The following is a 14,111-nucleotide window of genomic DNA, read 5'->3' as shown; positions in this document are numbered from 1 at the left end:
GGCTCTGTAGTCCATAATAAGCAGGTAAAATCAATGCCATGGGTTGTCCTTACGGGTTGTTTGTGGTGGTGGATCTGGATCTGAAACTTGCCCTCCAGCAGCAGTAGTGGTGTATCTACGTAGATGTACACCTACGTATATGAGCTCAACTCGACGATCTTTGTGAACAAAGCAGATGAGGAGGATGAGGACAACTCTGTATCAGCTCGGCAGCCATCGCCCCAGTACTGCCAACACAACGATCGTCCGTAGGACGGAGTGCATATCGTGTATGCCCTCGACGTTGAAGCGGGGGGACATCGTCGCTCGCCCCGGCCATGAGCACCGATTGTGACTCTTGACTCTGACTCTTGACTCTGACTCTTGACTCTGACTCTTGACTCCGGGATTACAATGTGCGAATGAATGTACAGTCACCATGGCAAGCCGAATCGGCTAAGTGGCTGACCAGCAGGTCGGCTACCGAGAGGACACCGACACGAGTAATGAGATATAGTATGTACCGCAAGCACGTTCTAGCTACATTTGTGATTGTGTACCTCAGGGACGGCGCGCGGGTTCGGGGCAATGGAAAAGAGGTCGACGTCAGCGAACTGACTCGTACAGTAGTACAGAAAGTACTCCGTACAGTACTGTGTTCTCCGGGACACGTACCCACTGTAGGTACCTAGGTTGGGCCGCTCGGCTCGTTCACGTTGCGTTGACACGGACTACATGAGTCGTTCTCCTTTGATTGACTGACTGACTGGCACATGCCCTTGGTGAGTGACTGGTTGATGCGTGAACTACGTGACTGCGTGACTGCGTGACTGCGGAATCTCTCGTCAATGTCAATCGGTACTGCTAATGAGGCTGGAATGTACTCTGTCCGCATGCACGGCCAGATGGACGTGTGGACGGGGCACGTACGTCTGTATAAGACCAAGGTGATTAACGTTTCTCTATAGCACCGGTCCATCCTGGCCAGTGCTCTTGAACATTTTTCTTACCGCTGTCGTGCCCCCGTCTTCTGGTGCTCCAAGCGCCACATCAACAATCACTATGACTGCGTCGGTTCCGCCCATCTCTTCACTTGTACAATTCGCGCCTCATGCCTTGCCCTCCCTGTCCCCGTGGTTCATAGCCGTCGTACTGCTCAGCTACCTTGCCCTCGTCCGGGCGTTGCGGTTTCGGGCCCTGCGCAGGGTCGAGCGCCAGTATGCCTCCCTCGTCCAAGACCCCTACGACATGGACTACAAGGCCGCGCACAAGATCATGCACCTCTCCATGCTGTACGACTGTCCCTTCATCTACGCCTTCAGCGGGCAGTTCTCGCTCCTCAAGACCTTCACCATCGCGTCCGGCACTGGGTTGCTGGTCAAGACGCGCCAGCTGGGCAGTAGCGCGAACGTGGGCCGACGCATCAACGACACGGGCCTCATCACGACCGAGTTCGTCGTCGGCTCTCTGGACAGCGAGCGCGGGTCCCGTGCGTTGGCCAAGATGAACTGGATGCACCGCCAGTACGGAGACAAGATCACCCAGCCGGAGATGCTGCACACGCTGGCGGTGAGCATCCTGGAGGCCATCCGATGGGTCGACACGTATGAGTGGCGGGAGCTGACTTACCTCGAAAAGGTGGCCCTGTTTGTGTACTGGAGGGAGATTGGCAACCGGATGGGTATCAAGGACATTCCTCCCACGCTCGAGAAGCTGGCAGAGTGGACCAAAGAATACCAGAAGACGGCCATGGCCTATTCGGACAATAACCGCATATGCGCAGATATGTCGCTCGAGTTCTTCCTCAAACATGTCTCGTCTCCTCTGCGTGGCGTTTTCCGCAAGGTGCTGATGGCGCTGCTGGAACCGCGAACACGTGAAGCATTGGGCTACGCTGCGCCTTCCGCAACAGTACAAACTCTGGTCTATCGGTTCTTCCGGCTGCGTGCCTTTGTGGTCGGCCACCTCTTCCTGCCCCGGCTCCGCCCGCTCGATCCGTTAGCCAAAGAAGATCGAAAGTCCGGCCGCCTTCATCCCGGCCAGCAAACTATCGAGCCGTGGTACGTCAAAGACACGGCATGGAACAAGTTTGTGGCGTTTTTGACAGGGGGTACACAGTATCTACCTGGTCCAAAGTTCAAGAGTGAAGGTTATTTGCCCGAGGAGCTCGGGCCCGCTAAATTTGAGAAGATCGCGAAAGATGCGGTCTTGAAGGAGGCAGAAGCTCAAAGAGCGTATGCGGCCGAAGGAGGCGCCGCAGTGCTTGGCTGTCCTTTTCGGTTCTGACTGGAGAGGAGCAAGAAATATGTCGATCGGATGACCGCCAGGAGAAGAGGGAATAGCTTGGGTTCTGATGATTTGTGTGCCAAAGATGTGGCGTCAGGAGGACGTGTAATGTTGTGGAGAGCCGGAAAGACACGTTGGCTGATACCTAGCTGAGGCCATGGTCCGCGCCATGTGCTTCCCAAGTTGCCGCATCATCATTGAGACACATCTTGGACCACTTAATTTGTATTGCAGGTTTTGATGTTGGGCGGCGAGATCGATAGACTAGGCACTTCGTACCTCAAAGGATGACCCGTCGTCGTAGCTTTTGCAAGGTCACCATGCACATACATCCTGGCTTCTTCCTATACAAATACCATGTGAAACCCTCATTAGCCCGTCCCCCATAGAGCCTGAGAGAAGTTGGTAATGAGAAAGCCTCTGTCGATTTCGGGGTGTTCGCGTCCATTGTCTGACCCTCTCAGCGCACTTCCCTGAAACGCAGGTTGCGCAGTCGGGGCATGATGGCTCAAACCGTAGGAAGGAGAGGGCGAAAACCGGGGTATGTCTCCCAGAAGCTCTGGCAAGGCCACGAAATAGTCATTGTCCATCGTCCAGCAGGAGAGGTCTTCCACACGCCCAACAAATTGTTCCGAAAACGAGTATCTGCCGGTGCTTGGGTCTCGGAAGTAGATGTCCTCAGGTTCGAATGGCCACAGGAAGCGGATGTTGGTGCGGAAAAGCTCAGCGTACCGATCTGCGTCCGCCGCGAACCGAGGTTGGGAGAAGATCAGCCGTTCACGAAGGCCGGGCCTGCACTCTATTAGATGTGATACTCTATGCCCACCACCGAAGTGGTCTGGCCGTAGTGGAAGATATGAGCCCTACCAGACAAGATAGTCAATCATTGGATGATGTTTGATGTGTTCTTGACATGGTCTGTGCAAAGCTTAGGTTAGCGGCTGCGGACAGAGTCCTGACGATAAATAGGATATGACGGACCGTTTGAGCATGAATGCAGGCAATTCGGGGCGACGCTCTCCCGTGTTAATATGCTGGTGTAGACTCGATCAGCAAAAGGTCTGGGGCGAAGATTCAACCCCTATGAGACAGGCTCGGAGAACGTACATGACACATCAACCTCATGATCCGTAAGACAGCCAATCTCTCAGCAATGCCACAGCTGACGAAGATATTTTGATCGAATTGTCGGAGAACTTTCCATCCTGCATCCAGGGGCCGGCGAGCATTGACTGCATCCCAACCGTACAGTACCGCAGAGACTGGTATGTCTCCATCATTTGCATCATCCGGGGTCTCAAGCGGAAATGTAACTGGAGTGCTTAACAGATTCACCGTGGATAACCAATCCCGGCCATTGCTACCATGCTGAGGCCGTAGAGCCAATGTCTCTGAAAACAGGCCAGATTCCGAGAAGCCGGGGTAAGGCTGATCCTTTGGGGGAGCTTGTTTAACTGAACTGAGACTTGACGGATCCAGAGTATTTTTGAAAACAGGACCCTGCATCGAAAAGTCCAGGACGTTATGCTGGACGTAGTCTTCCAGATATGCCCCTTCATCATCGCTGAAAGCTAAAGGGATGTCGTGTGCATCAGAGCTAGGGGCTGCACCAAGAGCTTCCAAGTCGTCTGCGCCAGGCACATTCCCAACGGGGACTGACTGGCGACCAGATGCGATGAAAACCGACTGAGTATTCCCAGCTGTGTGTGATTTCTCGACCTTGGATGTATCCCACTCCATCCATTTGCCTTCCCCACTCTCAGTTACTGGATCAGGTGAAATTGAGGACCCCGAGCAGTCTCCATCTGTCATGTCAAGAGCCGTCTGTGCGATTTTGGAGATGTTCGCAAGAGCTTTTCGGATCTCGACATTTTCTGCGCCCTTTTGTTTGAGTAGATTAATGGGATTGGAGCCTCCGGTCGATCCCAAAGACTGCACAAGGACCTCGAGATGCGCAATATAGTTCTTCTGTTTCAGGCGAGAGGCCTTTTGCGACTCCCTGTCTGATTTCCGTTTCCTCGCGAGCCGTGCCGGAGACAAGCGGCTGGCTCTTGAGTTGCCCTTGGTCGCATTCGATTCAGCTTGCAACTTGGAAGACATGGTCGCGTCCATCAACTCGTTCCTATCATCGATGGGTTACCACGGAGTAGAATTAACGCAGCTGTGAACGGCGCTGAAAATGCCCAACCGAGGCAAGCCAGAAAGCTGGGAGAGATCAAACAGCTGCCCAGAGCCTCGATCACCGGCTAAGGCCCAGGGCAAGCGGGGTGTGATCGTGGGGAATCAAAGTCCAGCGTTGATCGGACCTGGGGAATCCCGAGACCCGTCTCCAGCCAGGTATATCCCGCTTATGCATTCTCATGTTAAGCCTTGCAGGCTTTCGTGGAGCTCGGGGCGCTCGCTACACCTGATCATGGTTTATTCTGGGCATTCAGGTGTTGCCTGTGTCATCGGTTTTCTGTGTCATAGGAGCTTTTCGCATGAGGAATGGAGAGGCTCTCGTGAGACTGCTCGAAAACTCGCTGTTTGGCTTCTCTCCAGCGAGGTCTAATAACCACAGCATGGTGAGTGACGACTACTCTCCGTGGATGGTAGAGGTTTACCGCGTGCAACGCACAGTCGAGAGCGCATACTGTGGTATTGTGTGACTGCAGACTGAGAGGAACCGGACGCCAAGCCGCTAATTATTGTGCGCCCATGGTGCTCAAGGCTTCGACACGCTGACCTCGAGGATTGATTGATGATCTTCTCAGAGACGCAGAGTGCGATTCTGTCCATGGAGGCTGTATCTGCAGGTCGCAGAAGCCGTCCTCTGATTCTTGTCTGATACTGTGTCTTGCCAGCTGTTGATTCTCAGCTTGTGGCCATGCCTAATCGCTGCTTCGAGATCCCCTTCTTGTCATCATCAGACTCCATTGACGGTCCATATGACAACCAAGACTTCTCGACCTACATCGACAGGAAGGCAGGCTGGACAGTGGATGACATTCTAAGTCCGAAGCAGAGCGGCCACTCGCAGCCGGCCCTGGCAGACACAATCCAGACGTGGCTTTTCTTCGGCCTCATCCACGAAGCGTTCGGACATCATGCACGACAGCGCGACTTCATTGATGTCGGCTCAAGCGGTCAGCCCCTTGGTTACGACGGCACCCTTATGGCATTTGTGTTATGATACGTTCGTGAGCCCGGCTCATCCAGAGGAAAGCAGTCGCAGCCACGAGCTCGAGAAGTCGATTGCCTTGGCTGCAGATTTTGTGGGTCGGATACATTTGGATTTGCAAGACGACGTTGACGAGCAACTAGAAAAGGTTCTTTACTCTATCATGATCCTGTGCGAGGCTCTGCAACCAGCACAACCGTCCTTCCTAGCCGCCAATGGCCGCTATCAGATGTCTTGCTGGTGAACCACATGCGCTCGGTTGGATGGTGTCTCAGCGATATCCAGAAAGTGACCAAGATGCTCGACTTACATTGTCTCACCCTCGCAAGCAGGTTACCTCCCCGGGATCCAGGCTCCCATGACAGGTGCGACGACGTCCGCTGCTGTGCCAATGACGTGGTTGCCGGCGAATACCAACGGAAGCACCACAGCTGTGATGGGTGCGAGGAGTTCGTGGCTGATCCTGCGGAGATCTGCGATATCATTGAAGACGGTCATTTGCCATTGATTGATCCCAGGCAGGGGAATGGTTCAAAGCTCAGGTTGAAAAGCACTGGTGAAATCCCGAACTACATCGCAATCTCACAGGTATGGTCAGATGGGCTAGGTAACCCACACCGCAATGCCATCTACAGATGTCAGCTCAGACGGCTTCAGGAACTGGCCTGCTGCGTGTCACAGCCAGCACTACCTCTCTGGCTAGACACCATTTCCTGCCCTCGCGATTACGAGCATATGCGCGAAAGAGCCGGAAAGGCGTACGATCAGGCGATCGCCTTCATGCGGAGGACATACCGCGATGCCGAAACTGTTTTGGTGCTTGACCACTCTCTCCTTGGCGTGGATAGTAAGAACTTGACCCGTCTCGGGATCCTCCTGCGCTTTATCACTTGCGGCTGGAAACGTCGACTGTGGACTTACCAGGAAGGCGTGCTGGCGAGGAAATTGCTTGTCCAGTTTGCCGACCGCGCCGTGGATATTGACGAGGTATACTCCAGATGGCAAGATTCCAGCAAGGCAATTTCCACCCTGGCATCCGTGGCGCGTACAAAGAGTTGCGAATTTTGTTGGATTCTGGTGATGACGACTATACCGAAAAGATTCTACACAGGGTGTCTCGTCCGTTACAGTTCCGCAAGACATCTGTTTCTTCCGACGAAGCGTTATGCTTGTCAACGCTGGCGAATATGTCTCCTGAACGGGTCAAAAGAGTTTCCGAGAGCGAGAAAGACAAACGTATGGAGACGTTCTACACCATTCTGCCTATCATCAGCAGACAAATCATCTTCTGGCACGGGAGTCGTCTCCAGCAGGTGGGCTTTCGGTGGGCACCGGCTTCGTTCCTGAATAACAGCAACCTCTATTTCAGAGATTGGGACCATGGCGCATCGGCGGAGTACAACAAGGCCACGTTATCCCGTTCTGGACTCTCGTTTGATTGTCCTGGAATTCTGCTGGGCAAGCTTAGCGCTGGCTTACAATCGTTCCTCGTGACCACTGGATCAGATGTGTGGTATCATGTAAGCTGCCGGCAGTTTGATGGGCAGGAAGGTCGACCGTTTCGCATAGTCCCAGACCAGAGTATGCCCGACGTATCGTTGGCTCTTCTAAACCCTACTCCTTTCCGCGAAGACTTCACTACCCCGGGATTTGAGACGCGGATCTCCCTGATAGTGGCTATTGTCGCCGAAGAAGATGGCACATTCATTGCCCAGACACTATGTCCATCTTTCGTCTTCCGCAAAGTCGGGATCGAGGCTGAACTGCCCTTGGTCATGAAGACGTACCGGTTTTTCAGGACAATTCTACAGGAACAGCACACGTCTGACGGAAATGGTGATTCTGACTCACAGATCGATGTCGAGAACGCCTGGGTCCTCGAGGATAAATGTCTGATGGGCCAATACCAGGCGCGTGGTCGTGTCGCAGTTGTGGAACACGTCCAAAGCCCCGGGTCCGATCATGGTGAGTATCTGTTGTGGGCCGGTACGACTATGTTGAACGGACGACTCTGTCTCGTGCGCGAAGGTATGCATAATATTTTCGAAGGTTCGGAGATCCCATCGAGACAGAGATGGTGCCTGGACTGAACCGTCCACCTGCATGAAGTTTGTGATCGACCGTCAGCTACATCGCTAATCGACGAACTAATCGACATGTGAAAATGCTAACAGGATGGGGGAGCCTTGCCTGAAAACTGCTGTCTCCTTTTCTCGGTGCTCTGATTCTCTGTGTCGACCACAACTGTCGAATTTCATTCAGGATCTTGAAGTCACTTGAAGCCGGATGTTCTCCTGTTCCGCCGTGCAGTATAGCTCGGCTCCGTCCCATATGCTACGAGTAATCAGGGAGACTACCTTCCGAGAAGTCACGAATGGACCCATGCAACTCAACACGCGGATTGTTTTCTGAGGTCGCCGATCTCTTCGTCTTACGAGCGCTTGAGGATTGTGGGGATTGGAGCATGCTCAAGCGAGTACACGGCGGATACACCAAAAATCCATTATCTTAAAAGGGGATAGCATCTACTCTCCGCTCTTTCAATCAACCTCCGCCTCGCATTCCCTAGCGTCGCTCGATCGAATGTCCAATCACGACTGCGCCGACTGTTCATGATCTAGCACCCTGGAGAAGCCCAATCCTTCACCCCACCTCCGTCTTTCTGGCCTGTGCGACCACCTTGTCCGGACCTCGCGTCGAAGCAGAGGGGTCGCCTCTTTCATTTCCTATGGAGGTGGCGGCGGTCACACTCGTGTATGGACCTGCCTCGCCAACCCTACACAGATGATGATCGGCTCGCTTCCAGCATGCGCACATGAGGTCTACAGATATGCCGGTCCTCGTCAGTGCAGCGAATGAGACTCCATGCTTAAGATGTGAGCAACCGCTAACAGAAGGCATCTCAGTGCGCCACCATGATTCGACATGGGGAACTCCAACTCCTCTTTCTGGGGAAAACTCGTCTGGGGAATATCCTTGGTTCCACCTTGCCAGCTCGGCCGACACCTGCAATTGGAAATTCATTCTGGGAACACATCCGCTCTGTGTCCGCTGGTGGATTGAGACCCATTTTATGACCCTGCTCACTGCCGACCGTGGCCCCGCAAGCATAAAGCGTCGTCTTTATATACAGCAAGCAGACGACGCCCTTTCCACACCCTCTTCCGACAGAAACCTTTCGAAAGCGAACTATCTGGTCGCCAATCCGGCCAGAAGAGCCAAGCATCAATACGAAAAGCTTGATTCTCCCTTGGAAGAGAGGTCGCTATGGGTCTCGGCATTCTCGAAGACCGCCATCTGGATCATGTCCCGGGCACGGCCTTGCTCTCCGATATGATGGATGCGGAGCATCATCAATTCCACGGTATGGAACCGCAATGTAACGGCCTGGCACCAACTATCACTAACTAATACTGTCTAGGCCGCGATACTTCTGGGCTCAAGCACGCAAAGGGAGGCAACGCCGACATAGTGCTCGTCCCTCAGCCCAGCGAGTCGCCCAGAGATCCGTTAAACTGGCCAACATGGAAGAAGGATCTTCTCCTCTTGATAATCAGCGTAAATACAAGTACTGTGGGTGCTTGGGGACCTATGATCAGTCCTGGATTCGCGCAAATGGCTGAGGATTGGCATATGTCGTATAACACCCTCAACGGCGGCCTCGGCTGGGCTATCTTTGCCATCGGTATCTCCTGCTTCATCACCAATGGCCTCTCGGTCAAGTACGGCCGTCGACCGGTCATTATGCTCGGAAACCTCATCCTCTTCATCTCCTCGGTGTGGGGATACTTCGCACACAGCTACCACTCATTGCTTGCAAGCCGTATCTTCGGCGCCATTGGCATGTCCCCATTCGAAGTGCTCACCACAGCGATCATCGGAGACATCTACTTCGTACACGAGCGTGGTATCCGTCTTGCGTTCTGGGGCCTCTGCCTCAGCATTGGCGTCGGCGGCGGTAGCTGCATTTCCGGCTACATCATCCAAGACATCGGCTGGAACTGGACCTACGGGATCTGTGCGTGCTTGTATGGTGCGTTCATCATTTTGATTTTTCTGTTTGTGCCCGAGACGGTCTACAAGCGAGATCCAGCGTATAACCTCGACCTGGGCACCACGGATCATACGTTCGAAGCCCTCGAGGCAACAGAGCGCAAGGGCGAACATATGGAACACCTCGAGACAACCAAGACAGGGAGCAAGGTTGCGCATCGAGAAGTGCTGTACACGGGCGCGGATGAGAAGCCGTACACATTCTGGGAAGAATTACGTCCCTGGCGAGGGACCGAGTCTGACGAGAACTTGCTGGCGATTATCGTCCGGCCGTTCGGCATGCTCTTGTTCCCACAGGTGCTGTACGGATTCATTACGTACGGGCTTTCCACGTCATGGCTGGTGGTGATGATCTCGGTGCTGGCGCAGCTTTTCACGGGTCCTCCTTACAACTTCACCGTTTCAGACGTTGGTCTCATCAGTATCGCGGCCCTGGTTGCATCATTGCTCGGCTTTGTTGCTGGGCCGCTGAACGATTGGTCCGTCAAGAAGCTTGCTCGCTGGAACGGAGGCATCTACGAGCCGGTAAGGCTCTTGTCTATACTTTCCCCTCCCCAAGCTGCCTCAAAATCAAACTGACTTTGATGCCGTAACCTAGGAGTTTCGACTTGCCCTCAACTTCCTCACCCTCATCCTGGGCGTGGTTGGTTTCTTTGGCTTTGGCGCCACGCTGCAGAACGAGGCACCCTGGGCCGGGCCCGTGGTTCTCTATGGCATCATCTACTTCTCTATGTCATTCCTCAACATCGGCATCTACGGCTACATCACCGAATGCCACAGGAACAAAGCGCCCGAGGCGTTTGCGTCGCTCAACCTCCGGAACATTTACAGCTTTGGCATGAATTACTTCATCAGCGGTAAGTTAGGCATTTCCCATCTCGTCCATCTATCGTGGACTACAAGGCTAATCACGCCCGACAGACTGGATCACCAAGCAGGGTCCGCTGGAAGTCTTCTCCATCATCGGCGGGCTCCATATCTTTATCTGCCTGCTGACCGTGCCGATGTGGATATATGGCAAGCGGTGCCGAAGCTTCACGGCCAGGAATCCCCTGTTCAGGAAGATACAGGAGTCTTGAATGGCAAAACACTGGCAGCTCTGGTATGCGTACTCTGTAGGGAAGAGCTCAATGCGCGCATGTCTCCATGGGGGGACGAATATGAACAAGACGATCAGGGAATAGGTAGCTTGGATTGTTCCCAACTTTTATGCTATTTACGGCAACAACATATTATCTGTATCTCCCCAAGCCATATTGCCCTTCCCCCCAGGTTCAATGAATGTACTCAATCCCGTGCTCGGCCCCACGCTTACCTTTGCCCACGATCCGATACGCCCTATCCTCATTTCCTCGGGCCTCGCAGTGCGGGGTCGCCATTGTCCGAAAGGGCGTAATCAGTCTGTATGTACAAAGTACAGAAGTACACGACCTTATCTGGATGGGCACTACTGTGTGGGAAACCGTGTACAGCCAAGGTAGCCCGACTGATCCTGGTTCTACCGTGTCGAACTGTCGCTATCCTAGTGTGAAAGGTTACCGGAACTGCTTCCTCTGGCCTTCCACTTATTTCACTTCGACACTGACGGTTGCCGGAGTCTTTCTACGTACAGTACATACTGACAACGCCCTTCTCCGCATTTCGAGGCAGCGACCCAAGGACAGACCGACGGGAGTCCTTTCTGGTTTCTAATCGTGGAGAGAGGGCAAGGAAGGAAGAGTAGGATCATAGGAGAGTCAACCTTGGCACTTTGCCCAAGGCGGCAGCAGGAGACTCGACATGGCGGAAGCGACTGCGGCGTCAGGCAAGATGCGCGTGAAGCAGGTATGTGTCGTCCTGTGGTTGGTGTCCTGTACATGGGGTTCGAAATGCGTAATGCGAAACGCTTCTCGGAAGACTTTCGTCGAGACTCATAATGCCTTGATCGCAGGTCTACACGTACCCGATCAAATCCATTCGAGGCATTTCGTTGCCATGCCTGAGCGCCACGTATACGGGCTTCCCGCACGACCGGCGGTTCATGCTCTTCGACGTCAAACAGGGCAAGAACATGCACATTGCCTATCACGTCGAGATGTGTCTGTTCACCACCGCCTTCGACGACGCCACCACGCCCAAGGAAGTCATCGTCACGTACACGAAGGATCACGTCTTTGACCACCCGGAGCAGAAGGTCAGCAGGGAAGCACTTCACGTTTCGCTGGACCCCGCGACGGAAGGCCTGGACGAGGTCGAGGTCACGATGCATTCCAGCCCGGTCATCGGGTACGACATGGGCGAGAAGTACGACGCCTGGTTTTCGGAACGCTTCGGCTACGAAGTCAAGCTGCTGTATATTGGCGGGAACAGCAGGAAAGTGCTAGGGAACATGCCACCCCACGTTGCGGCAGAGCAACAGTCGGGCAGCAGTGGCAGCAGTGGCAGCTCGTGGCTGGGCAACATCACCTCGACCGCGACTTCGCTGCTCCGCTCCGTCACGGGCGGCGGGTATGAAGGGGTGGACCAGGGCATCTCGTTCGCCGACGTGGCGCCGTACCTTGTCATCAGCACGAAGTCGTGGGAGAACGCCCAGCGTCGCCTCGACGGCTCCGGCGAGGTCATGGACATCTCCAAGTTCCGGCCGAACATCATCGTCGAGGGCGCCGAGGAGGACTTTGAAGAGGACTTCTGGGCCGAGCTGGAGATCGGGGACGCCGGGGCAAAGATCGTGCTCACGCAGAACTGTGCCCGCTGCAACAGCCTCAATGTCGACTACAACACCGGCAAGGTCAGCGAGGGCGAGTCGGGCAAGATCCTGAAGAAGTTGCAGAGCGACCGCCGCGTCGATCCCGGGGCGAAGTGGTCGCCGGTGTTTGGCCGGTATGGCTTTCTCGCCAGGATCCCCGAGGGGAAGGAAGCACCGGCAATCAAGGTCGGTGACGAGGTCAGGGTGGTCAAGAGGAACAAGGAGAGGACGAGATTTGGTGAGTCTTCGCTGTGCCCCTTGCAACCCATCCATTGCCCGTGTCGCGTCCAAGAGTGCGTAGGAAAGCTGACATGCGTGTGTCCTCATAGAATGGCCCAATCTGAGCACCAGTTGAAGGGATGGAATATGGAAAACGTGTCTTTGGCTGCGGGACTGAGTCTGTCTGTCTGTCTGTCTGTCTGTCTGTCTGTCTGTCTGTCTGTCTGTCTGTCTGTCTGTCTCTGTGTGTCTGTTCTGATACCATGTTCGGCTGGCGTCCTGTTGCCCGTCCAGCACTTGTGTTTTCCCAAGCCGGTCATCCACCGATGTCTGCCTTGATGCTTATAGTATCCGACCCCCAGGGTATCATGTATGCTCCTGTCCTATACCCCGTGTCCATGCAATATTCCGATGTGCACCGCGCATGCTTTCCGCCCTGTGATGCCCGGCACGTCAATTCGTTGCCCGTCCCCAAAGCAGGGTCGTAACATGTTTCATGCATCATTCAAGCCTATGCCAAGTCATCCCCCTCCACCATGTCACTTCGTCCCCGGCGTAAACATTCCCCGAATACTGGCCTGCCCGCTCCCTCCCAGTCTCCCCTCGAGGCCCTTGGGCACATATCGACTCTCCGGCTGTCTCACGCCCTTCTCAACACTGTCCATGACCCATTGCGCGGTAACATACTTTACGCCCTTGCCCAGGCCACGCACGAGCTTGACTTCCTTGTCGATCTTCCCGCTGGCCAGCCCACCACCGACGGCATGCTCGCTGCCCAGGACGACATGCGTGACGGTGCGGCGGCCAAGGGCTATGGAAGTGTTTCCGCCATGCTGCGCAAAGAGATGCTTGAGTTGGTGGTCGGATATGAGCGGTGCGGTGGAGCCGTTCAGATACATCCTGAGATTGCGGAAGATTTGGGGCGGTGGCCGAGGAGCTGATGGCGATATAGAGGTCCCATCTACATTTGCTTGCTTGCCTGATGGGGGTGGGAGGTTTTCACGGTCCGACGCCGTGTCCTCGTGCCATCGGTCAATCAACTTCGATCGCTTGTCTCCAGGTTTTGGTTCTGCATTCGCGTTGTCCTCAACCAATCGCTTCCGGCTCCCGTGCATCAGTCCCCTGATATCCTGCCATCCTTCTTCCCTCAACGCCGGTGCCCCAACCTCCCAGTCGCCTTGCTCCTTGCGGCCATCCTTGTTGAAGTCCTCGCTCCCTGCTCCTACCAGGTCAGACAGGTGCTGTTGTCCGCCACGCCCTGTCGCGTCCCTGAGCTGATGCGTAAGCTTATGGGTGCGCGAGTCTCGCCATGACGTGCTTCCTGATAGTCGGTTTTCTGCTCTTTGATGGCCCGTCGAGGAGGAGTTGAACGGGTCGAAGATTGTACGCGTTGGTGAAGGCAGAGGCGGCTTCCTATGGTGGTGAGTCGGCATCTTGTGGGATGGATAGCGACGATGCCCTCGCTGATTCCATCGAGCGTGAGTGTTCGTTCATTGTTCAGGTGTTGTCCAGGTGATGGAAATCATCCTGCAGTGAACTTTGCGCTCCACAGAAACGCGCAGCAACACGTTCAGTTTCACGCAGTCACGTGATTGCATCGAATTGCCCTCTTGTGTCACGTGCATTCTTTTTTTGGCCGCTCATTCCTCTCTCTCCCTTCTCACTTCCCGTTCATTTCACTCTCCTTTT

General features: G+C 54.5%; 6 protein-coding genes across 6 annotated transcripts; 4 read left to right on the top strand and 2 right to left on the bottom strand.

Annotated features, from left to right (window-relative positions):
• Window positions 1-1,041: 1,041 nt before the first annotated feature.
• G647_04732 (uncharacterized protein) lies at window positions 1,042-2,265 on the top strand (the record flags this gene model as incomplete). Its single annotated transcript, XM_008729071.1, has 1 exon — window positions 1,042-2,265. One exon carries the CDS (start codon window positions 1,042-1,044, stop codon window positions 2,263-2,265), a length of 1,224 nt encoding a protein of 407 aa, XP_008727293.1.
• A 371-nt stretch (window positions 2,266-2,636) lies between these two features.
• G647_04731 (uncharacterized protein) lies at window positions 2,637-4,365 on the bottom strand (the record flags this gene model as incomplete). Its single annotated transcript, XM_008729070.1, has 4 exons — window positions 2,637-3,057; window positions 3,133-3,183; window positions 3,247-3,299; window positions 3,373-4,365. The coding sequence occupies 4 exons, from the start codon at window positions 4,363-4,365 to the stop codon at window positions 2,637-2,639; spliced, it is 1,518 nt and encodes a 505-aa protein (XP_008727292.1).
• Window positions 4,366-6,160: 1,795 nt separating this feature from the next.
• On the top strand, window positions 6,161-7,515 carry G647_04730 (uncharacterized protein; the record flags this gene model as incomplete). The annotated part of the gene is made up of 2 exons (XM_008729069.1): window positions 6,161-6,412; window positions 6,556-7,515. The coding sequence occupies 2 exons, from the start codon at window positions 6,161-6,163 to the stop codon at window positions 7,513-7,515; spliced, it is 1,212 nt and encodes a 403-aa protein (XP_008727291.1).
• A 1,177-nt stretch (window positions 7,516-8,692) lies between these two features.
• Window positions 8,693-10,557, top strand: G647_04729 (uncharacterized protein; the record flags this gene model as incomplete). Its single annotated transcript, XM_008729068.1, has 4 exons — window positions 8,693-8,789; window positions 8,847-10,003; window positions 10,077-10,335; window positions 10,400-10,557. The coding sequence occupies 4 exons, from the start codon at window positions 8,693-8,695 to the stop codon at window positions 10,555-10,557; spliced, it is 1,671 nt and encodes a 556-aa protein (XP_008727290.1).
• Window positions 10,558-11,257: 700 nt separating this feature from the next.
• G647_04728 (uncharacterized protein) lies at window positions 11,258-12,558 on the top strand (the record flags this gene model as incomplete). Its single annotated transcript, XM_008729067.1, has 3 exons — window positions 11,258-11,302; window positions 11,409-12,441; window positions 12,533-12,558. 3 exons carry the CDS (start codon window positions 11,258-11,260, stop codon window positions 12,556-12,558), a joined length of 1,104 nt encoding a protein of 367 aa, XP_008727289.1.
• A 403-nt stretch (window positions 12,559-12,961) lies between these two features.
• On the bottom strand, window positions 12,962-13,855 carry G647_04727 (uncharacterized protein; the record flags this gene model as incomplete). The annotated part of the gene is made up of 1 exon (XM_008729066.1): window positions 12,962-13,855. The coding sequence occupies one exon, from the start codon at window positions 13,853-13,855 to the stop codon at window positions 12,962-12,964; it is 894 nt and encodes a 297-aa protein (XP_008727288.1).
• Window positions 13,856-14,111: the final 256 nt, after the last annotated feature.

The sequence above is a fragment of the Cladophialophora carrionii genome, assembly GCF_000365165.1.
Source record: "Cladophialophora carrionii CBS 160.54 unplaced genomic scaffold supercont1.4, whole genome shotgun sequence".
NCBI lineage: Eukaryota > Fungi > Ascomycota > Eurotiomycetes > Chaetothyriales > Herpotrichiellaceae > Cladophialophora > Cladophialophora carrionii.
The sequence above is the reverse complement of the archived record's forward strand: the minus strand, read 5'-3'. Positions and strand labels throughout refer to the sequence as shown.